This window comes from Myripristis murdjan, chromosome 21 (genome assembly GCF_902150065.1).
Source record: "Myripristis murdjan chromosome 21, fMyrMur1.1, whole genome shotgun sequence".
Taxonomy (NCBI): domain Eukaryota; kingdom Metazoa; phylum Chordata; class Actinopteri; order Holocentriformes; family Holocentridae; genus Myripristis; species Myripristis murdjan.
Genome location: NC_044000.1, coordinates 20,253,669 through 20,277,401, shown reverse-complemented (window position 1 = coordinate 20,277,401; position 23,733 = coordinate 20,253,669). Strand labels below are relative to the sequence as shown.

Here is a 23,733-nt window from a genome sequence, read left to right as displayed (position 1 = left end):
CATTGTTTGTATGTTTTCTAAATCTTGATAATAAACTGTAAACCTCTGCTTTAACTGCTTTAAGCTTGTGACTTTTTGAGTTATTTGTAGAGGCAGGGTTCTCCATTTAGCATGATGCTGATAAAGCAAAACATTTTATAAATCATTTTCCCCAATCTTTATTGAAAACACATTTAAATTACAAATATTTCATACGTTGTCAATATAATTTCCAATGAAACGAGTAGAAATTAAAATAAATAAAAGTCGAAGAAAAAAACAGAAAAACAATCGATATAATATAAAAATGAATATAAAATGAATGCAGATAAAATACAACGCCCAAGTATTCAATCATTTACGCAACAACGTAAACATCCAATGTCACCGTACGTCGTCGGTGACGTTTTTTGTGACGCAGATTCGTCGCCTCATCTTTCTTGCACAGACCGGGGTGTAGTTGGTGAGCCTCTTTCACGCTACTTTGAAGTCATTTATCAACATTTAGGTTGTGAATTTGTATTTTTCTTAACACCCTACACCTTTTCCAGTTATTCCGGGCGTCCAGCGCCACAGCTATCGCGTTTATTCCGAGTTTGGGCGCGTTTCTCCTCGATGGACGTCACCAGAAGTGGCTAAGCTAATGTGACGCTAGCCGGCTAAGCTAGGCGCCGCTCACTTGTAACGTTACCCGGCTCGGGCTAAGCTAACGCTCTGCTCAGCTGCGCCTGTTAGCATCAGCGCGAGTGAACAAAGGAAATGGCAACTAAAGCGGTGTTTATAACTACCTAGTTAACAGCTCAAAACCACGTCTGTTCTGTCGTTACGATCGAGTCATAGTGAAGTTTAGCTTACGGTATTTGAGGCCTGGAGTGTGAAACTCCTAACTATTTCTCTCACTCAGGTTTTTATCCTGACTGGCACACCTGCGCTTCATTATCGGTCCTCTGAGAAGCTTAAACAGTGTTTAATGCCGCCCAGTGTTCATGAATCGGCTGACAAGTGAAAGGGACCAATAGGGTGTCTTCCCAAGGTCTAACCCTAGATGTGAATAACTTATTTCTGTTAATTTTTGCAGTAAATAAGTCATGGCCTGTTGCTATACTGGAATTGGGTCAATTCAGTGAACCACCTTCTGTGGTGTAACCTCACAAGACTCACTGATGTAAACACGCAGCTCTCATGCTATTGCACAGAAATTGTCTTATTTGATGCGCCATAGATTTAGGGGTCAAACGATGTGCTCCTTTAACTGAAATAATTTATACCTGTAGGACTTCTCACTAAGTCGGCAGTGCAGTATATGGTGCATATAGGTGTACTTTGTACATGTGCTTGATTTCTTATTTCTGTATTTATTGATGTAATTTGTTTTGTTTTTTTTAGGATTAACGCACATACGTTTACAAAATTCACATACTTTTGTACAACTAGGATTAATGCACATTTATACATAATGCAAATACCCTTGCAACAAATTTCCAGTGCACATATTTTTATTTTTCTTATGTTTCTCTCTTTCTTATAATTTCACTCATGCTTATACTCTCTAGAATTTGAGCAATTTTAGCAGGCCCGATTTCTCCTCAGGGATCGATACAGTATTTCTGATTCTGATTCTCACACCTTCAACACCAACAACCTCCATTCTCTGTCCACCCAGGTTAAGACGAGGAGCACCAGGAGGCTTCAGAGAGGTTCATCATGGCGAATCAGATGGAGATCATAACCAAGGTTCTGGAGCAGTCGGCCAAGCTGGTGGAGGAGCAGGTCGATGCACAGTTGAGCAAACTGAATGAAATGGAGGAAGATGAGTTGGAAAGACTGAAAGAAAGGCGATTGGAGGCGCTTAAAAAAGCCCAGAAACAGAAACAGGTACATGACATGGCCTCCCAACATGTGTCATAAGTAGCCTTGATCACAGCTTGTAGCACACAGCACATTACTGATGTTTAAAAAAAAAAAAAAAAAAAAAAAAATCTAACACAGGTAGCTCTGTGGGAAAATCTATGTCACAACACCGCCATATCATGTTTTCACACAAAGAATACACTTATTGTATCCATGCCACTGCTTACTGGTTTGTAGAGAACAGCTACATGTGTGGTATAGGCAACAGCAGTCCATTGTGTGACTCAGAGGTGTTTGGTTACCACATGGGAGCCTGATTGTGAATGTTTTCCTTATGTAAGTAGAAGCTGCAGACTTTCTGGCAGAATCCCATTAAGTTCTAATGGAACTTCTGGAACATAATGGACTTTTGAGAGGTGTAATCCACTCAGGGGAAGTCCAGGAATTTGATAAATGCTCCAGTGTTTCAGAAAATATCAGGCAATTTAACAAATTAACCATTTTACTGAACTTCCAAGGTGTGTTGTCCAGTTTGATTCACACATACGTTGCTTTAGATTGTAGTTTTCAACTGTTATAGGTGTATTTTGTTCATGGTGATGAGTTACCTGAATTGGGAAAGGAGCTGCACATCTTAAAAATAAATAGGCAGGTAGTACAGACACTTTTCTTACCATGTCATTGTTTCAAATCTAGTCACGGTCTTTTCTTTTTGCTTTTAAGGAATGGTTGTCTAAAGGCCATGGAGAATACAGAGAAATCCCCAGTGAGAAAGACTTTTTTGAGGAGGTCAAGCAAAGCAAGAATGTGATCTGCCATTTTTATAGAGATTCCACCTTCAGGTAAGGAAAAAAACTTTTTTTTTCTACACAGCCCAAAGGTCTTAAACCTGGTTGTAGGATTTAGAGAGGTCATCATTTGGATTTTTAAAAGCCGACACTGTGTTGCCTTATTAGCGTCCTACTTTTGGTAACGTGGATTGTTTTTACTGGTTCCTCTAAGTTGCTGTTTTGTCATCACACTTATGTTTAATTTTCTGGCTCCTTCACACAGATGTAAGATTCTTGACAAGCACTTGGCCATCCTGGCAAAGAAGCACGTGGAGACCAAATTTATCAAACTGAATGTGGAGAAAGCCCCGTTTCTCACAGAGAGGCTGCGGATCAAGGTTATTCCCACCCTGGCTCTACTGATAGATGGTAAAACCAAGGACTATGTTGTGGGATTCACTGACTTGGGAAACACAGATGAGTTTTCTACAGAGATGCTTGAATGGAGGCTTGGCTGCGCAGATGTAATTAACTACAGGTAAGGCACAGACTCGTCTCTCTTGCTGAAACATTATAACCATCACGTATATTATGTGCTAGAAAGCTCAGCCATTTGTTATGCAGTGTAATAACTGAACTGTTTTATTCCTTTAGTGGAAATCTCATGGAGCCTCCTACGATGACACAGAGGTCCGGCTCAAAGTTCACAAAAGTGGAGAAGAAAACCATCAGAGGGAGAGGCTATGACTCAGATTCTGGTTCTGAAGACGACTGAAAAGCACTGCCAAACTCCTGATTTCTTTCTCTCTCAGGGCTACCTCATCGGCAAACAGACAGCCCTTAACTTCATCTCTCTTTCATTTCAGTCACCTACAGATTTCTTCACTGTCTTCCATATTTCTTTGTCCATATCATAAACGTTATTATCTTTTGTAGATAAAATATGTATTTTGTGTGTGAACTTCATAAATGCATTGATACCTTTGTTTTTGTAGTTGAATATATCAATACATAGAAGCCTTCTACGGCTGGGCTGCACCAACAAGGATTGATTTAGTCTAAGATCAGTTCTGATCAGATTTAAGCAAAACAATGTTTAAAATGAAGCAGGGCTCTGTTGCACAATTAACAAATAATTCTGGTTTAGCAAAACCAAGTTTCGTAGTTTAAACCTAAATGATCTAAGTTAAATGCCGCCTCAGTCTGCGTTCGGGCACATTTAACAAGAAATTCAGGTCTGTATTCACAAAACATCTTATCTTACCACTAAGAGTACTCTTAAATGTCACTAACTTATACTTTTAAGAATTTCCTCTTAAAAGCGATTCACAAAGCTGCTGAGACCAACCTTTACCAAGGAACTTCAAGCACATATTTAATTAATTGTCAGCAGCCTCTTACACATCTGTATCCAGCTCTATCACAATCATAATTCTCCGGCGATTGAGGAAATATCTTTTTAAAAGCTCAGTATCATTTAATGCTTTAAAAATACTGATGTGATTATGATGGAGATTACCGGCGGCAGCCATGCTGGGATCCTTTCTGAGTTGGTCTTAGTGACTTAGGAGTCCTCTCGACGACTCTTACCTTGTCACAGAGTTAGGAGCTACTTGCAGTGCCAAGATGCTTTGTGAAATTGTCTTTGCAGAAAAATTTAGAACTCTTAAAATTAGGACTGAAACACCCATTATTTTTTAAGAGTTTCTCTTAAATCGGCAAGTTAGGAGCTACTTTTATCCTTAAAATCTTTTGTGAATACAGGCCCAGATCATCACTGATCTGACTGTTAGAGGCTGTTTGCACCTGGTATTAACAATCTGAATACAAGTGCAAGTGTGTACGGACGGTTTTGCCAACTTTCTAGTATTTTTCTCCCCTAATTTTACTGCGATGTTCTACATATTTTCTTTCTTTTTTTTTTTTTTAAATGTGTATTTATTATATAAAATATTTTTATATAATACAATCACTTAAATCTGATCCTTCACATCAAACCAGTTTCAAAGTTTGGTGGATCAGAGTGTAATGGTAAACCATGATTTAATCTGGTTTAAAAATTAATCCTTGTTGGAGCAACCCAACTTAAACGTAAAAAAAAAAAAAAAAGATGTTTCATTGAGCCTCTGGACTTTTTCCTCAGTCTAAATTTGTCTTGGAATATTTGCTTGATCTTTCTTCAAATCAACCCAGTACCTTTGTCTTGAATAAGTGACTGATTTGCTTAATGTTGATCTGTTCTGTTTCAGTTTCATCAAACTATTTTTCCAACTAAGGCCAAAATGCTTGTGTTCATGCACAGAGGGCCAGGAAACGTCTCAAAGTTCATGCACAAATTACATTTAATTGCACCAAGGATTTGACTTAATTGGTGCAGACATAATTTACCGTTAAGATGTCAACTTCTGTTACATTGAAATCACTTGACTATACATTGTAGTTTCGATTAGCATCACACATTTTGTAAACTAAAGCAAAACCAACCAGTAACAGCAATGCAAAACAGTCCCTCAGTGTGGGCAGAAAGCTCTTATGACAAGTTTGTGTCATGGAGTGCATACAGTTTACTGTAACAGCTGTGTCCTAGCCTTGGCTCTCAAAGGAGGTCTGGTAATTGCACTTAACAATGCAGACTCAATCCACCCACCGCCTCCTAAAAAAGTGCCAAGAAAACAAGCTGCATTCCATTTCAAACATACATTTTCATCTGTGCTGAGCTTTTTATAAACCATGGTTAATAAAGAAACTGAATCATCACTGATGGCTGAATTGTCATGCTACACAGATTGCCAGTTAAATGAATGAGAGCTGTATCCAGGACTGGTGTGCAGGTATTCAAATAACATTTATTAATTAATATATATGCAAAACAAAGTGGATAGAAACATTTCCGTTGTACAGATTTTAAGGGTCCGCTTGGTAAAGACTGCTGCCTTCTCTCATCTGTTCAGGGTTAAATGTCACATTACTCAAAACTGAATGCATAAGGTCAACATCAGTATTTTCTTCATGATCTGTATGTACACTAAAGCAGTATGGGAGATTCACTAGGACTCAATAGCTTTGGGGTCTACAGGTTTGAGGAGGCGGCGAACAATCAGCTCCCCTTTGCTGTTGATGTAGGTGTCAGCCATGTCCTCTTCAGCGGGGAGTCCGTAGGGAGTCTTTAATGGCTGGATTCTGAAAGAAGCGAGGAAGTGGTACAGGGACAAGAAAATCAAATAGACCACACTGTTTTGTTGAGCGAAAATGCAACAAAATCTAAATATTTATTCATTGCAATGTAAGTGCCAAAAACAGAGCTGTATTATCAATTAGCACTTCTGATATCTCGAGGTGCTTTGCAAGTTTTGTCTTCTCTTTGACAGAGGGTGTGTTTGGATGAATTAGAGGAAGCTGTGAGCTGCACTGCCCACCTCAGTGATATAGCCTTACCTCACGAGATGCTTGACAAATTTCAGCTGGCTGTTGACCGACGGTGTGTTTTTATGAATGACAGGGACATGTGCCTAGACACAGGACAAAAAGAGGCAAAGAGTTCACCGTGAAAAAAGGAGATACTGCGATCATTACATGGAAAATGAACTGCCTTGACAAAACACAAGGCATGGTTTGTATAAAGCACACAACATAGCAGTCAAGGTTTCTTGAGGCTTACATTATCCCCCACCATTAATGCCTATACGTTACGATATATACGATATACGTTAAAGATTTTGAGGGATCATCTTCACCCCATGATGCTTGTCTTTCCTGATAAAAACTCAATCTACAAAGCAGGAAAACTGCAGTAATAATAATGGGAACACAAAATGCAATATTAAGGAAAATTACAAGTTTTTTTTTCATGAAGGGCATTAAATATTGTTTTTTATACATATGCATAAAATGCTAAAAATTGCCTCTCAGTACAGCACACATACCACATCTAGACTGTTGGAGGTCTTGTATTTGTGTTTCCTTAATTTCAACACCCCTGTTTTCACATTGTTTTGTTTTTTTTTTTTTCAACTTCTGATTTTGCAGAGGAAGGCAACCTGTTTTGTTTCAATATGTAGGATTCAACAAACGCCTTACCTTCTCAAGCCCAAGATGTTTGACCATCTCTTTCTCCCAGTACGGTCTTCGCACCACACCTTTGACCCGTGTGACTATGTGCAGTTTATGAGGCTGGTTTGGGTCGCCGCCGTACTTCTCATGTTCTTTAGATCTCTCAATAAAAAGCTGTGGGGAAAAAAAGACAAGAAAGACTTCTTGTTATTAGAAGAGAAGCAATGCTGGCCTGTTTAATGGGTCAGAACATGCCAACAGGGCAGGAGGAGACCAGGTTATTTCCATTTAAAGATAATGCCACTCTGTCATTGACCACATACCTCTTTTGGGATTCGTGCTTTGGAAACTTTGCTACGTAGAGGGACAAACCACGGGCAAGATGATAGTGTGGCTTCTGTCAGAATCTGTAAACACACACAAACGGTGATGGCACAAACTGGAAACATGATGGCTGGTACTGTGATGCCACTGCGATGGAAATGTAAAGGTAACAGACCAAACATGCCTGCACTACAGTGAAGAAGCACATGACTGACTTTCCATGTAGGGCTGGGAGATACACATAAAATTCAGCATCATACTATTAAACAAACACCTCGGCACTGATACTGTGACAATATTGGATGTCTAACTCTACAGCTAACACTCACTTTATGGCAGCCAGGTTCCTGTGGCACAGCAATTACTGATATTTTCCCCTTGCCAAAAAGTGATCGAAGCTCCTACCTTGTGCCAGAAAGATTGCCTTTGCCTCGAAATGACTCGATTTCACTGTTGATTGTTACATTTCAATTAATCAAGTCATTCTGTGGTTGTTTCTGACTCAAAATGACTTGACTGATTGACATATAATCATCAAGAGTGAAATAAAGTTCATTGATATACATAATATTATTAGGGCCGGGATGCTCATTTCCCAATTCAATGCTATCATGATACTTGGGTGCCGCTTTGATATGTATTGCGAATCAATATTATGATTTATTACGATTTTTTTTTCATGAGGCTCTGATTATCCTAGAGGTCACAACAGGTCATTTTATACAGTGACATCACATTTCAAAAAATGGTCTCACTAGAATAAAATAAAGCTCACTGAACTGAGCTCACAGAATCCGCAAAAGACTAAGAGGCAATTTATGCAACTCCAGTCTGCAGAAATACACCATATTAGAATCAGGCGAAAATAACACATTTGCACTGCATGCAAAAACCTGAATGGTTGTGCCCCAAACTTCATGGGATCAGCATGAGGTGGGCATGTCTGCAAAGTGGAGACCCGTGGGTGCCCATCGAGCCCATTTTCACTGAGAAATCCTGAGGTCAGAGGTCAAGAAACCCCCTTGACAATGGACATGTCAGATTTTCTCTGCCCCAAACTGACCCTACAGACTCTTTAGAGCATCTGTCAGAAAGTGGACACCACAAAGAGCTACATTCTTACCTTTAGTGACGAAGGCTTCAAACAGAAAAGCGACATGTTTTCTGTGCGCTGGGCTAACTTCTGCTAACTTGCTGCTAACGTTACCGCACACACCGCACCGCACCGCACGCACGCCAAGGTTACAGCCACGGCACCTGCGAGTGGCCGCTCGCGGATCACACCTGACTGGGTATTATAAAACACACACACCGCGCATTGTCGCTAAATCACATGTAAAACTTCAAACTTCACAAATGTGCGGCAAAAAAAACATGAAAACGGAGTCTCACGTTTCTATTATGACATTTCTCTTCACCGGATGTACGGACGTGTAACATTTAAATTCTTCCCTTTTGAAGAGGGTTGTTTATTTCAGTTCCTACAGGAAATTCATAAATACTATATTATTTCAGACTAAAAAACACATAATAAAGAAACGTATCTGTATTTTAAATGTTTAATTATATGTACTTTATTCACCCTTTGCCTCATTTGTACTCGCCTGACAGCTAGAGAGGTGGTTTTATGTGTTTCACCAGGAAATATTTTGGTGGCGCACCGACGTCTCTGAGCATTATACAGGTACACCAAGCCGGTTCTCCTCCAGGATAACTGCGCTATTTGTGAGGTTTGTGTGAGTAACTTCGACCAGTGAAGCATGACTTCCGTGTTGGTTTTGTAGTAGTCGTCTAAAACCGCGGGACAGACAGAAGCTATGTCTCAGAACCATGTGTCAGGCATGGAGGCGTCTGCTGTCTCCGTCCTGAAGAGAGCCGTGGAGCTGGACCAGAGCAGCCGCTTCCAGGAGGCCCTGGTCTGCTACCAGGAGGGCATCCAGCTGCTCATGGACGTGCTCAAAGGTACAGGGCTCTCTCTCTCTCTCTCTCTCTCTCTCTCTCTCTCTCTCTCTCTCTCTCTCTCTCTCTCTCTCTCTCTCTCTCTCTCTCTCTCTCTCTCTCTCTCTCTCTCACACACACACACACACACACACACACCATGACAAACTGGCTTTTGTTTTGCCAAAGCAGACATCAAATAGAAGACAAGAGATCAGTATTCATTCATATCCAGAATCACAGCTTGTACACGTATAAAACAACAAAAGCAAAACAAAAACATCTGATCATGACAGTGTGTTTAGTTACAATGTGTGTGATGTTGATGTCATGTAATCACAAACATGCAAACATCAAGAAATCAGCAAATATACCAAATATATGAATATTTATATACATAACAGGACACAACAAAACAGGAATGATTACAATCTCTCTCTCTCTCTCTCTCTCTCTCTCTCTCTCTCTCTCTCTCTCTCTCTCTCTCTCTCCTGTCTCTCTGTCTCTCTTTCTGCTGTTCTTCTCTCTCTGTGTGTCTCTGTCTCTCTCTCCCCTTTGTCTCTCTCTCTCCCTCCCTCTCTCCCCTTCCCTCCCTCCCTCCCTCCCTCCCTCATTTCTCCTCATTCCTCCTCATTCCTCATGTCCGTGTCTCCACGTGTCCCCCAGCTGTGAAAGAGGACTCGAAGAAGCTGCACTACAGAGAGAAGATAAAGGGCTACATGGACCGAGCCGAGCAGATCAAAGTGCACGTGAACCAGCTGAAAGAAGGTAGCTGACCGCCGCCTGCTGACCAGAGCAAAGCCAAACTACGTGTGGAAGAAAAAACATTTTACTTAACTGAAGTAAAAATAAAAACTAGACGTGTACTGACAAAACTAACTAACTGCCTTCACAAATTGTTGTGTTTGTAGTTTAATACCTCTTGCCCCTGATGAATACCTACCTTATTATAATAATAATCCTAATAATAAAACCAAAATGAACACTTAAAATAATACAAACTACAACAAAACAATAAAAACTAAACTGAATTGAGCAAACCCACTCTTGAAACTAACTGACACTAAACTAAACTAAACTAAACCTCTTTCTTCTCCTCTTTTCTCTGCCTGATTTTTTTTTTTTTTTTTACTTTTATTTATTTACTTAATTTTTAACAATGTTTTTCTTGTTGTACCAGATGGGAAGTACCATGAACAGATCAGGATAGCGGAGGATGCCACAGGTTACAGCTACGAGTCTCTGTTCAAGCCGTACATCAGCAGCTCGCTCACAGAGGTGTGGGTGGAGGACCCGTACATACGCCACATCCATCAGGTAGAGCCTTCCTTTGCACAGACGCTGTATTTTTATTGTCTTATTTATTCCACTTACCGGTTGATTTGCTCTAATTGTTTTCACCTCTTACTTTTATTCTGTCCTTTTCCTTTGTTGGATTTTATTACCTGTGTTTACACCCGTGTCTCTATAAATCATTTTGTAACCTTATTTTGAAAAGGGCTGCATAAATGTATTTCTTCTTCTTCTTTTCCTCCTCCTCTTCTTTCTTCTTCTTCTTCTTCTTCTTCTTCTGCTTCTTCTTCTTCTCCCCTACTCCTCCTCCTCTCCCTCCATTTTCTTTTTCTTCTTTTTCTTTTTCTTCTTCTTCTCCTCCTCATTTTTCTTCTTCTCTCCTCCTCCTTCTTCTTTGTCTCTTCATCGCCCTCCTTTTTCTTCTTCTCCTTTTCTTTTTCTTCTTCTTTCTCTCCTCCTCCTTCTTCTGCCATCTCTTCTTCTCCATCTCCCCCTCCTCCCCCTTTTTTTGTCTTCTTCTTCTTCTTCTTCTCCCCTACTCCTCCTCTCCCTCCTTTTTCTTTTTCTTCTTCTTCTTCTTTTCTTCTTCTCCTCCTTCTCCTCCTCCTCATTTTCTTTTTCTTCTTCTTCTTCTTCTTTAAATTCTTCTTCTTGTTGTGTATGCTTTATGTAGTTTTTCCAGTAACCCTCCTGCTGTGTCAGTCACAGATCACCACAGTCAAAGCCACTGTGCACAGTAATTGTGATTCTATACTAAACCCAGTGATGATTATTACACACACAGTTTCAGCACGTTAAAACTTTACTGAACTTCCACTATCATCTCTGGCGCCGTCTTCCCCTGCAGTTGTACAACTTCCTGCGGTTCTGCGAGATGCTGCTAAAAGCTCCCTGCAAAGTGAAAAGGATCCACCTCCTCACCTCACAGGATGAAGTAAGGCGTTTAACACGTCACCACCACCACCACCACCAGTCCTCTCTGGAGTTTCTGTTGTTGTTTTACTGTTTGTCCTGTGCTGCAGGTGGACAGCGGGCAGCAGAGCAGCGGGCAGCAGAGCAGCGCGCTGGCCGAGCTCAAGCAGAGCCTGCAGGCCCAGGGAGTGTCCTTGGAGCTGCAGTACTCCTCCACCATCCATGACAGGGAGATCAGGTGCGAATGCAGGTCTTCAGCATGTAAAGCAGCATTGCTCACACACAAAACATTACATTTCAATTCCATCCCCAAAATAATACGGTTAATAATAAATAATAATATCAAATAATAACAAACAAGGTTCTTTACTCTATGGCCATCATTTTGTCAGATGATGAATATTTTATTTTGTAATTTTGTATAGTGTTTGATTTCCATTTTTACTACTCACAGTTATGGCTTTATTTCATTGTAGTGATAATAGTGCTTTTTTAGGTTTGACAATGGCTGGATCATCAAGATTGGAAGAGGGCTGGATTACTTCAAGAAACATAAGGTAAGCTGTCATATTTCATGATTAATTCACTCACTGTTGTTTCCGGTGCTGGACTTACTGTGCTAATTGACTGTAATTATGAGCTGACAGGTATTGACTGCACTGGGTGTAAACAGTGTTCGTTCTCTCCCGCAGGGCCGATTCTCCATCGGATATTGTGACTATGACCTGAGGCAGTGCCAGGAGACCACTGTAGACATTTTTCACACTAAACACACAAAGACATTATGAGGCATTATGAGATGCATGCACCCTGGATCAGCTTATTCACCAGCTTTAATCTGTGCCTTCACATAAAATGTGTTTGCCTTAAGAAAAGCTACTTCGCTGCAATTAATTAAGCAATTACTACTGGTAACTTTTTTATTATTGAATATACTGCTTATGTTTTATCAGATGTTTACATATTTCTGTATGATAAAATATTTTTTCTCTTGGTTTCTTGTTTAGGTGATGTAGAATTAATAGGGATCTTTGCTGTTCACATTTCCATTTTAAAAATGACCATACTTAGTTTTTATTGATATGCATCTTATAAGGCACTAGTCCATTTTTAAATGACTGGCTTTGGGTTTTGCGGATTTCCCACAACAGGCCTGTTCTCTTTTTTTAAAAAGCTCAGGTGAGTGCCATCTGGTAGGAATATGTTTGCTCATTTTTCAATTATGAATTAAATCTTTTTGGTGCTTTTATAATGGCCCAGCCTCTTTTGAGTTTTGTTTACATGTTTTCCACTATTGTTTTTGTGTTCCATCAGAGATTAGGACAAAGGATTACCAGCTACGACTGCATTTAACCCAAATAACATCTTACTTTCTTTCAATTAGGCTGCTTCTGTGTATCTTGGCATCCATCCCATAGACTGTAAGGTCCATCTCCTTTGAATTTAGGCTACAACAGAACATCAAGTTCAGACAACAATATCCGTTTGCTCAGGGTAGGTTGGTCTAGTACCTAAAATGATGTTATTATCATTCAACAAAACATTCCAGCCGTTATTTCAAGATGTGTAAAATGTTAGTGCACAACCTCTATTTGTATAATCCACATCCTCCCCATCCCTCACCTGCCTTAGTACCTTTTTTGTTATTTAAGAATATTTTTTGAGAAGTCCTACCTTTTAACTTACAACTTTCTGATAGTAGTCAACAGTGTTTTTAAACAAATTATCCTGTCACACATACTGAATACAGTTTTTAACAGAGTTAAAAAGAAACATCCTTTTATCTGGGTGGTAGCACAAGTGTGTGCAGTGGTTTGTTGGCATATTTTCATCTTGATTTGACTGCCGTCCACTGTGTAACCAGGTTCATAAGTAAAGGGGGCATTGTACACGGTAATGTGATTCCATTCCAAATATTTCATCATTATAAATAAAGCTGTTGCCTGTGTATATTTGGAGGTCTTATTCGTGGTGTGGTGATGTAGTTGGTTGCCATTTCACTTACATCACAGCAGAATCCAGACTGAATGTCCAGACTGAACATTGCTCTACTTTTTAGCAGAAAAAGGGACGTGATGTGGCTCAATATGTCAACTGTTTTCTGTTGTGATGGACTGAGTGTCATTTTCATGGGGACAAATATCTGTTTGAATGAATGGTAACCCGCAGCGCAGTGATCGGATTATCTATCTATTCGGCCTTAATCTCGATATGTGCAGTCCTCATCTGGGCTCAGAGAGGAAGGAATTATAATCCATCAGAAAGCAACGACCAGCACTGATCAGAAGGCATGTCGCTGCACTACTCTGGACTGCCACTGAATTCCTTGTGAACGGACAAAGCCAAAAAAAGGCAGTCTTTGCTGTATAAATCTCACAGTCTGCCCCATATATCACATGTGCACAATTACACACAAGGCTCATTAAAGCATAGCTGCTTTATATAGGATACAGCATCTCTCTATTGCATTCCCATTATAGGATGACCTAGGCTTGCATGTCCATATTGCCCTTTATGTGCAGATTATGTCACAGACAACATCAAAGCCATGTGGCACCTAATTCAATGGAATTAAAATGCTGAATCAAATATTACTAGAATCCCAGATGTAGTAGTTATGTCATGGATGTAGGTTGCTCCATGTAATCCAGATGTCATGCTGATTTTTATTCTGGTGGAAGAGACTGCATGGGATTTAGAGACCCCATTCTGGATACTGAGGTGCTTTCACCTCCTGCCTTTCACTGATTGTAGCCCACTTGCCTAGATAATGCTCCGTTCCCTTACTTCCAAACGGGAATTCTGAAGTTTGATTTATGCATACCACACTGACTAGATCATTTTTGATCCTTAAACACGTAGGAGGGTTTGTCAGTATTCCCTCCCATGAGGCCTTGGTTAAAGCGGTCACCTGATAGATGATGCATGTAAACGTCTCGAAGCAGTGCACATGCAAAGCTCCTCTATTTGTTGTGCCGAGAAGTAGTTAGATTTCATTTCTTTAAATCTTACGCATGCTCAGGCTGGCCTTGTAGTTCAGCTCTCACCCCCTGCCTCATGATCCCTCACACACACACACACACACACACACACACATCTCTGCAGTCACTCTCCACTGCATAATACCGAGCAATGCAGAATGTGATAAAAGATCATGTTCATGTTAATGTGGGGTACATTTGGGTTTGTTATAATGTTTAAAAGACCTACAAAAGGCAATTCACCACGACTTGGGAGATGACTGGTCCCTGTTATGTCCAAGACAGCCCCTTCTTGCACCTGTGATAGTACGGGGCTGTCCCAACTTGGTGTAATGTGTAAACAATTCTATCAGCAGTGAAGCCTGTCCTCTTTCCAACGGGAGCTTTATTTTTTCCTCTACTCTCATTTCTCGGCCTAAAATCAGGTTAGCGTTTTATAAGGAGCTTAGCGCAGAGGGCCACTGTGTGCCACTAATGTAATAGAGTATCTCCCTCCCTCCCTCTCTCTCTCTCTCTCTCTCTCTCTCTCTCTCCCTCTCTGCCCCTCTCTCTGTCACCGTGTCTCATTCTGTTCTGTCCTCTTTTCTCTTTGTGCTTTTCTTCAGCAAGTCATGGAGTGACCTTCTCTCTCTCCTGTCTGTTTTTTCTCTCTCCTTCCACCTTCCTTGCCCCCCTCCCTCTCCATCTCCCTCCATCTGCAGATGTGGACGACAAGGCCTGAGGTTTTAGGATAGCACAGAGCTTCTGCTGAGACGAGAAAACTCAGTGTACTGAGAGGAGAACAAAGAGGAGGAAGAGAAGGAGAGGCGCTGGCATTACTTGGTGAGTAAACAGAAAAACACGTTTGTCATGGATGGGGTGTGAATGTATATGTGTGTGTGTGTGTGTGCGTGTGTGTATTACATTCTGAGAAAGATATGCTATAGTTACTATAGTATGTGTTTTCCACTGTTAGTATCAGTTAAATTCTGTACTGCTGTGGAATGGGAAGTTTGTGATTAAGCCGTTGTTGTGGATTATGGTGCTGTGAAATCTTACAAGGATCTCTCTGCAATGTCAATAATCCAAGGGATTATCTCCTGTTTCTGTTGGGGCTATGGTTTGGGTCATTAGATGGAAAAACCACAACCCTGAAGAACAGCCTGCTTCATTTACACTCCTGTTTCAGACAGGGTCTTGGTGGTAGCTACATAAATGTGTTAAAATGCATTTGCAAATGAATAGTTTCAAATCTCCTATAAATCAAATGTTAGAGCAAATTCTATTGTTTGAGTCACTGAGCTTATGCTTTTTAGCATGATGCGTTTATAGTGTTAAAACAGGCTTGATGATACCAGAGGTGTGGCATGGACTTTGCATCTTTATTTACAGCCTTGTGCACATTGTCTTATCTGCCATTCATGCTACACATGAGTAGAATCTGCAGACAACAGTGTGTACTCCAGGACAATTGTATGGAAATGGTGTATGCATGTCCCAAATAGACGTTATCTCATGAGCAAGGTAAAAAATCAAGTTAGTATAATAAAAGGAAAAGAATAGTCTGCTCTGAGACTTGTGTCCAGTAACACTTCAGCCCCATTTGGATATTTATGAGGCAAGTGTTGCATAAATAAAGCTTACTTGGAGTAAGATTCAGTGTGCTGGTAAGTTCAGGTATTCTTTTTCCTGTGTTCACAAATGTCAACTTGTCATGCAGGCTGCAGTGATTTGTGATACTGTGCTATATGTAGGTATAAATCTATACCCAAACGAGCTGCTGAATTATAAATCCTAATACTCATGTCTGTCTGACACTTCTTTGGCGTGTTTCTTATGACAAGTAGTATTTCATGTCTTTGTTGTCCCTTCCTGTTGCGAGGGCCTGCTTGATTACATGGAAACAATGTTCTCTCCCCACTCCCACAAAGTTAAGGTCCAGACTTGTGCCACCACTGATAATACCAATAAACCTTTGAGCTCAAGTGAGGCATTACATCCTCAAGCTATCAGATAAGTGCATGAAGTGCACACCTGCCGATGATCTGAAAACACCTTCCTGGAGCACTCACGCCATGTCGAGATGTCTCTCAGCATGTGACAGCAGTTTCAACAGCCTCTAACCGTAGGAGTTATATTTCATGGTTGTTTTTCATTATTATTGCCTCTCTTTACACACTTTTTTGTCATCATTTCATTGCTTTTTTTGTGATCAGAGAGATGGAGTCTTTCTTGGCAGATACCGAAGAAATCGAGGACATTCCAGGTGAGATTTTCTGCCACATAGTTGTCAGTATCACATGAGAATTATTCTGGAATTAAACTAAGTCTTATCCATCACCATATTTTAATACTTTATCACTTTAGTATATCAAACAGGATCAATATAATGAATACTCACTAATCCTCCCCAGAGGCAATTTACTATTACATAAGATCTTCAGAGAGGATATAGAGCATATAGAGGGCATATTGTGTGAGCTCTGAGTGTGTGAGTATGTGTGTGTGGGCTGATGTGAGCTGCACATGTCTCCATCTGTTAGGGAGGAAAAAGTCCAAGCTGAGGTCCCTGAAAACTCGTCTCTTTGGGAGGACAAAGAGAGCAGATGGAGGGGAAAGCACCAAACTCAGCCAGTCTGCCAGTGACATTACAGCAGGGAAGGGACTTGGATCAGATGAAGATTTGATGTGAGTGTGTGCTTATGTCAACAAATTAATTAATCATTATGTTGTAATCTTTGCTTTATGCTTCTAATTTTCTGTTTGTATTGCTACTCTGTTCCTTCACCCCTGTCCTGATTTCCCCCTCCTCCATCCTCAGGTGCTCCCAAAGGACACTGGGCTCTCGGGCATTATCACATGACAGCATCTTCCAGGCTGACCTGTTCCTGTCTGATGCTGAGCCGGCCAGGGTCTCATCCCAGGAGAATGTTCACAGCAAGATCAAAGCACTGCAGGTGGGAATTTATCCAAGGTGTGTTGTAGGGAACTGTGCCTTTACAACCATAGGTCTTTTTTTTTTTTTATCTAATAACGAGCCTGTGTTCTGGTGTTATAGATCAAGCTTCAGCAGCAGAAGTTGCATTTGGGGCCGCCTCCTCTGGTTCTGCCAATCAAACGCTCAGAGGACGCCGACAGCCGCTCAGAGGATGATGGTCGTCCTCACAGCCCTCCTGAGAGTTACAGGGCTGACACTGCAGCCCATCCAGCCGTCAGCAAGGTGACTGATCATTACCAGCTTACTGATACAGGCTCAGTTAATTGCTTAACAGTTCAGATCAAGCTCATGTAAGGTGTATTTGAGGTAAACATCTTTGATTTTGAGTAGATAAATGTTTTTCATTCAATAATCAGACTCTACCCAGGCTTAGAGCCTCACCAACATGGCCTGCCCGTAAGCAACCATTTTGGCTACATTTTGTGATCCATTTCACTCCCATTATGCAGTCCTCAGCTCTCACTCAGAGCTGTCACAATTTTAGCATAGCAGGTACAGAAAATGAAGTAGAGGAACAGGTACCAGCATCCTTCCAGTGTGTAGAATCGTTTGTGTATGCACATTTATGCCTGACAGTGCAGTAAGTGCAATACATTGTGTGTGTGTGTGTGTGTGTGTGTGTGTGTGTGTGTGTGTGTGCTCTTGTATATTTGTGCGTGTGAGGACCAATCTCCTCACAAGTACAAAAGTCCTCACAAGGAAATGTCCAAACAAGGATAGAAACATAAGAAACATTTTGTTGGATTTGCTGTTGAGTTTAGAATTAGGATTAAGATTAGGTATTTGTTAGGGTTAAGGCAAGATCTAGAAAACCTTATTCAGACATTTACAACACAAAATGCTGCTGCCAGATTACTGACAAACACCAAGAGAAGAGAACACATTTCTCCGCTTTTTAGAGCCTTGCACTGGCCTCCAGTTCAATATAGAATTGTTTTCAAGGCCCTACATATTGTCTGTAAGTCTCTCAATGGTCTGGGCCCAAAATATATTACAGGTGTGTTTGCTGAGTACAAACCGGGTTGGTCTCTCAGATCTGCAGGGGCTGGTCAGGTAGTGGGACCCAGAGTTGGAACCAGATATGATGAAACAGTTTTTAGCTCTGCTGCCCACTACTTGAATCAGACCCCCTTGGAACTAAGATGCCCCGAACTGTAACCACTTTTAAAACTAAGTTAAAGACTGCTCTCTTGTCCACTGCTTTAAATTAATCTGTTTTTATGGTACCCTATTTTATTGATTCAGTTTTAAACATGTATAAGATTACCTGAACTTCCCCTGTCTTTGCCTGTAAACACTTTGAACAACCTCTGTGTATGATAAGGTGCTACATAAAAAAAACATGCCTTGCCTTTAACTTACATATTAATGATGTCATCATATTTTGGTTTTCTTTTCCCCACTCAGGTCATATCTCAGCCATCCTCTCACCCGCTGTCACCAATTCTTAAACCTGCACCTACCAGATCGGTGCCCCCCACTCCATCTCTCTCCTCGCCTCTTTCTGCACTCTCCACGTCCACTCCTTCTGCTGCTGTCGATCCTCTGGACCTGAGCTCTCCAGCCCAGTTCACCCCCTGCCTAGATTCCTCTGCTGCTCGCCACCGTATGTCTGTCAAGCCCAGAAACCAGAGGGCCAGCACTAAGGGAAAGAGGCTTGCTGCAGTGAGTGACCATTTCCACTTCATCTTTTTCAGTCATACATACACTCAGTGGCCACTTCATTAGGCACACCTGCATAATCTAATACAATCCAATACAACTGTCCTACCATAAAGCTTACTGATGCCTATAATGCTCAGATTTTCATTTTGTCACAGTAATTGAGGTGTTCATTCAAATCTGTGTTGAGCATTGAGCTCATAGTTAGTGGTGCTGTTGTACTGGACTGCAATTTATTGAGAGCTGTTGCTACTATTCTGTCCCCATCATGTATATAAATAGGGAGGACAAATAATTAGAAACATCTCTCGATGTAGTGTAGTCCAGTGCACGGCCTCTGCAGACTACAACCTCAATAACAAACATACATTTAAATGTACACATTCTCCACAATGTCAACAAAAAGTGAACATTATAAACTTTCTTAAAAGGTAGAATTGATGGCAGAACTGTTGCATTGAAATGCATTCGATTGTACAGGTGGACCTAATGAAGTGGCTGCTGACTGTATATGCAAGGACAAATACACAAACATGCATTATCCATTTACCCTCTTTTTTATTTCATCTATATTCTGTCAGACTGAACCTCGGCCTCACACCCTTAACAATATTGATCACCCAGTGTCTGAGAGGGAGGAAGAGAAAAGGCTCACTGCTCAAGAGGAGACAACACGTTTGTATTCCCACTCCACCCAGATCTTGGAAACAGGACAAGGACGGGCCAATATTACGTCTCAGTGTCTTCCGTCCACATCCTCAGAGCCTGCATCAATCACAGCAGAGCCCTCCGACTCACAGGGAGTCATCAGATCAGCCAGCCCATCCCTCTCCCCTCAGCCCACCCAACAGGACCACTCACTTCCTGGGAGAGCTCCCTCTGTGGCTGCCCAGGTGCTTCCAGTTCAGCCTCACAGGCCTGGGGATGTAATGTTCAGTCAACCACCACACTTGTCCTTGATCCAGACAGATTTGAAAGAAACTAGAGAGGGCTCTCGAGACTTTGAGGTGCAGATCACGTCCCATGACAAGAGGGATATGCTAAGCAAGGCTGGAATGACTGATAAAAAATCTAACAGAGATCACAGCTCTAAAGAAGCTGGTGTGCCCTCCAGCCAGCTCTCAGGTAGCTTAGGTTCAGCGGTGGCTTTCAAATCTTCCTCTGTTCGCCAGCAGGCTCAATGTCAGACAGAAGCCACAGCAGGAATAAATACACCGGCCCAGGTCCAGCCCACGTCCTTCCACATCTCTGTCACTACTGCCAGATGCCGAGATGGAGAGAGACCCCGATCAGCAAGTTTTGTAGGAAAAGTGGATCAGGCTGGAGCCATCCTGAAGTCAGGAGGGGAAACGGAGGTTAAGTTACTCCCTTCAAACATGAACCAGAGGGGGAAAGAGTTACAGATAGACAGACAGGAGAACAAACTGAGAGACTTAAAACCCCAAGGAGGATCTGCTGCTGTGGGAGCACCTAGGGAGGAAGGGGCTCCACATAAAAGCCCAGGGTTTCTGTGGGACAAGAGGGATAGCCTCAAAAAGGGAGAGCCAGTATTACAATCTAAACAAGCAACCATGAATACAGGTTTGATCGAGGGCAAGGAGGTGGAGGACAGCCAGGACTTTGTGGAAGAAGCTGTAGAAGCAATGGAGATCCAGGAGGAAGAGGAAAAGACAACGTTTGGTGTCAAACTACGCTCCACATCTCTGTCTTTGAAATTTCGGTCTGATGCAAGCGCTACCCGTTCTGATTCTAAGGTTAAGCGACATAGTACAGAGATGGGCTCGTTGAACCCCCCAGTCTCTCACAACCTCTCTTCAAAGTCTGTGTCGCCAGAAGAGCAATCTGACAAACAGAAAAGAGAGGAAATAGGTGAAAATGTAGATACGTCTAAAAAACGGACTGCAAACATTCCTTGTATCCCAGCCACTGCTGGGCACACCAGACAGACAGGTGAGTGTAGATTTAATCTAGATTTGTTCTGAAAAGTTTTAGAATGACTAGAATGACTTTTATGCTTTTTTATGAAACAACATTATATTTGGTCATTCTGTGTGATGCTGCCATTTCAGGCTTGGGATAGAAATAAAGAACCATCTTTTTCAGTTACTTTAGGATTAGACTTTGCACAGTTGTAGTATGTCTGTGAAAGGAGATAAATTTAACATGGTAACTAATCGCTCTAGAATGATAAGTTTTTACTAGTTCCAGGGACCTTTGTGCTCATTTAAATACCACTTAGGCTGATTATAACAGTGCTGCCAAGTGTGTCTAACTGATTTGTATCATTCTTTAGATGGACCTCCAACCCACTCTGGTTTCTCAGCCATCCTGGTCAAACATAATACACCAGCTGCCAATGATCGTTCCCTGGCTATAGACAATCAAACAGTCTCCTCGATCCCCAAGGACATAAACACAGCCCCCTCAGGCCCTCAAGAGCCCCAGACGGCGCCTCAGACAGCTCCATCTGAGGTGTCCTGGATGAGTCTGGCAATGGAAAAGACCAGAAGCCTGCAGCAGCTCTTCACCAGTAGGTTACCCAGAGATTTCACAGGCATGCAGACTGCTGCTCGACCACAGGCCCAAGTGCAGCCAACAAACCAAGGGCAGGCTGTGACACAATCACATCTGCAGAAGGTGATGCAATCAGAGACACAGACTGAGACACAAATACAAGCGCAGACTGTAAAAACACAACAGAGCAAACCACAACTACAGACATTAATAGAGACAGCCAAACCACCAATGATCCAAAGTGCAAGTCCAGCACAGACTGCCAAACCATCACTAACTACAGTACAACAAAGGATATCATCACTATCCACCAATCAGTTATACACATCTAAAGTCTCGCAGGTGTCAAAACAACCCAATGAGCTCTCATCACAGCCAAACACAACTCAACCACTTACACAGTCTGGCTTGAATTCTGCTTCTCATCCACCCATCCACACCAACTTATGGACAACCCAATCTCCCTTGCGCTCTTCTCCACAAATGGAAGCCACACCTCCACATGCACAAGCAGCTGCTACTCAGTCCCTTGCCAAATCTCATCTCTCCTCAGGCCAACATCCCACTCCCCAGCAACCACCCTGGAACAATCGAGGTCTTCACTCTGCCAGCCAGCCCAAAGCCATAACCACAGCTCAGGCCTCATTTTCAGTTTCTAGCCCCTCACCAGCTTCAGCTCCAACTCCTCTTTCAGCCGCAGGAGGAAGAGAAAGAACTGCCACCTTCCAGGGAAAAGAAGGGCCATCCCTATCAGAGAGGCGGGCAGTTTGGTCTGGGCCAGTGGGGGAAAAGGCTGCTTTCTTAGAGAAACGGACAGAATGGACTGCTCCATCTGGAACCAAGGTAATTCAGATCAATTCACACAGAATTTAATTCACAGCAGAGCAAAATTGTAAACTACCATCTTTTTAAATGGCCTAATAATCCAGTGATCATTAAATGATGTAGCTCGCATTGTTTTACTCAGGTCGAACTGCAGAAAACCCAAACAGAAACACGGGCACCAGCTGAATCCCCAGCTTTACACAATACCACACCTTCAAGCAAAGACACAAAATCTGAGGGAAAGCCAGGGGTAAAACTTGCAGGTGTGTTGATACATGGATTACAGTCATAACTGCAGTGTTGAAAATTGGTAGTTGTTATCTCAGTGTGCTGCAACATGATACAGATGTGCTCTCTTTCAGAGTCAAGCCCCACCAAAGTTCCAGGTAGGCTTGCTGATCGCGAGGACAAATGGCTGAGAAAAAACCTGCCGTCTTCATCACCGACGTCATCCTCCCCTCTACAGTCCATGTCTGATAGTGGCCAGCCCTCCTGGATGGAGCTGGCAAAGAGAAAGTCAATGGCCTGGAGTGATAAGACAATGGACTAACAATAACAATAGATCTACAGTAGAGGCTGCTGGCTTATACTTCTGAGGGATTTTTCTGAAAACGCCTAATTTTATTATAATCCTCCACTACCAACTAATCTTATCTACATTCAGTATAATACTATGGGTATTTATGAATTATGTTTTTCACTCTGTGATTCAACCTCTCAGTGCTGTTTTAGCTAAATGTTTATGTTAAATAATAACATTTCAAAAGTTGAGTCAGTGTTTGTCTCAGTAGTCTAGTGCCTTAATGTAAACTGGCTACCCATTAAGTGAAGATATTAAATGACTGAAACTTTTGTTGCTGAAAATATATAGTAATTGCCTTCTTATTGGCTAAGAAAGATTTTTAAGAAAAAAAATCTATCATGGAGTGAAACTACCCTTGCAGTATGACTTGGGTTGTTCTTAGACATTCAGAGTACCAAACTTATATATATATTTTTTTTTCCAGAATTGATGTAAACCATTCTTTCTGTTGTTTTGGATGTTGGTCCTATATAAAAGAATTTCATTGTTCTTGCAATATCCTGCAAAGCTGTGACAACAGTCAGACCAGAGATTGGTGGGTGAATTGCGATCTAAACACTGCGAAAAATCAAACCAAACAAAACAATTAGCATCTCTTCAAAACCTTATAAGGTGAGCATGGGCCAAATCTGGAAGTACTCCAAGGAAGTGTACATCAGCTAAATCTAAAGCTCTTAATCTCAAACAAATGTACCTTTTTCCACTTAATACTGTACCACAACACCCTAGACTGTCAGACCAAATAGTGAAAATTCTCTTTTCAATAATTCAGACTACATTCCCACCAGCAGGCCGGGTCTTAACCTTGACCTGAGTTATAGGGCATCACCATGAAGAGGAAAGTTCAATTGTTCTCTTGCCTGAAACCACATAATCACTTCTATAGTCATACCGTGAATACTTAATACTGAAAATGGACTACTATATACTATAATAAAAATGTAGAAGACAATGTAAAGAAGTAAGATAAATCAGACCTAATTAAATAACTAGATTACCACGACATTTGATGCTGTAAGCGCTGAAAATTTGTAGTTCTCAGATAACCTGCTTTTTACAAGGACATTGGTGGTT

General features: G+C 41.4%; 4 protein-coding genes across 7 annotated transcripts; 3 read left to right on the top strand and 1 right to left on the bottom strand.

Annotated features, from left to right (window-relative positions):
* The first annotated feature begins 325 nt into the window (after nucleotides 1–325).
* txndc9 (thioredoxin domain containing 9) lies at nucleotides 326–4,740 on the top strand. 2 transcript variants are annotated; one of them, XM_030081672.1, is made up of 5 exons: nucleotides 326–442; nucleotides 1,643–1,854; nucleotides 2,554–2,672; nucleotides 2,884–3,138; nucleotides 3,255–4,740. In XM_030081672.1, the coding sequence occupies exons 2-5, from the start codon at nucleotides 1,684–1,686 to the stop codon at nucleotides 3,373–3,375; spliced, it is 666 nt and encodes a 221-aa protein (XP_029937532.1). In that variant the 5' UTR covers nucleotides 326–442; nucleotides 1,643–1,683; the 3' UTR covers nucleotides 3,376–4,740. The 2 variants fall into 2 exon arrangements, with proteins under 2 accessions (XP_029937532.1, XP_029937533.1); XM_030081673.1 differs by lacking the exon at nucleotides 326–442 and adding an exon at nucleotides 458–487.
* Nucleotides 4,741–5,421: 681 nt separating this feature from the next.
* On the bottom strand, nucleotides 5,422–8,433 carry mrpl30 (mitochondrial ribosomal protein L30). 2 transcript variants are annotated; one of them, XM_030081675.1, is made up of 6 exons: nucleotides 8,367–8,433; nucleotides 8,098–8,262; nucleotides 6,974–7,057; nucleotides 6,678–6,824; nucleotides 6,036–6,109; nucleotides 5,422–5,780 (listed from the first exon to the last, which is right to left on the bottom strand). In XM_030081675.1, the coding sequence occupies exons 2-6, from the start codon at nucleotides 8,131–8,133 to the stop codon at nucleotides 5,648–5,650; spliced, it is 474 nt and encodes a 157-aa protein (XP_029937535.1). In that variant the 5' UTR covers nucleotides 8,134–8,262; nucleotides 8,367–8,433; the 3' UTR covers nucleotides 5,422–5,647. The 2 variants fall into 2 exon arrangements, with proteins under 2 accessions (XP_029937535.1, XP_029937534.1); XM_030081674.1 differs by having other exon boundaries at nucleotides 8,098–8,417.
* Nucleotides 8,434–8,476: 43 nt separating this feature from the next.
* mitd1 (MIT, microtubule interacting and transport, domain containing 1) lies at nucleotides 8,477–12,371 on the top strand. Of its 2 annotated transcripts, XM_030081670.1 has the most exons (8): nucleotides 8,477–8,658; nucleotides 8,759–8,936; nucleotides 9,579–9,680; nucleotides 10,093–10,229; nucleotides 11,053–11,139; nucleotides 11,228–11,355; nucleotides 11,614–11,674; nucleotides 11,810–12,371. In XM_030081670.1, exons 2-8 carry the CDS (start codon nucleotides 8,792–8,794, stop codon nucleotides 11,903–11,905), a joined length of 756 nt encoding a protein of 251 aa, XP_029937530.1. In that variant the 5' UTR covers nucleotides 8,477–8,658; nucleotides 8,759–8,791; the 3' UTR covers nucleotides 11,906–12,371. The 2 variants fall into 2 exon arrangements, with proteins under 2 accessions (XP_029937530.1, XP_029937531.1); XM_030081671.1 differs by having other exon boundaries at nucleotides 8,477–8,936; nucleotides 11,053–11,146; nucleotides 11,248–11,355.
* Nucleotides 12,372–14,674: 2,303 nt separating this feature from the next.
* On the top strand, nucleotides 14,675–23,042 carry cracdla (cracd like a). Its single transcript, XM_030081614.1, has 10 exons — nucleotides 14,675–14,920; nucleotides 16,294–16,343; nucleotides 16,621–16,765; nucleotides 16,899–17,034; nucleotides 17,136–17,297; nucleotides 18,483–18,740; nucleotides 19,319–20,687; nucleotides 21,031–22,094; nucleotides 22,219–22,339; nucleotides 22,439–23,042. The coding sequence occupies exons 2-10, from the start codon at nucleotides 16,298–16,300 to the stop codon at nucleotides 22,624–22,626; spliced, it is 3,489 nt and encodes a 1,162-aa protein (XP_029937474.1). The 5' UTR covers nucleotides 14,675–14,920; nucleotides 16,294–16,297; the 3' UTR covers nucleotides 22,627–23,042.
* The last annotated feature ends 691 nt before the right edge of the window (nucleotides 23,043–23,733 follow it).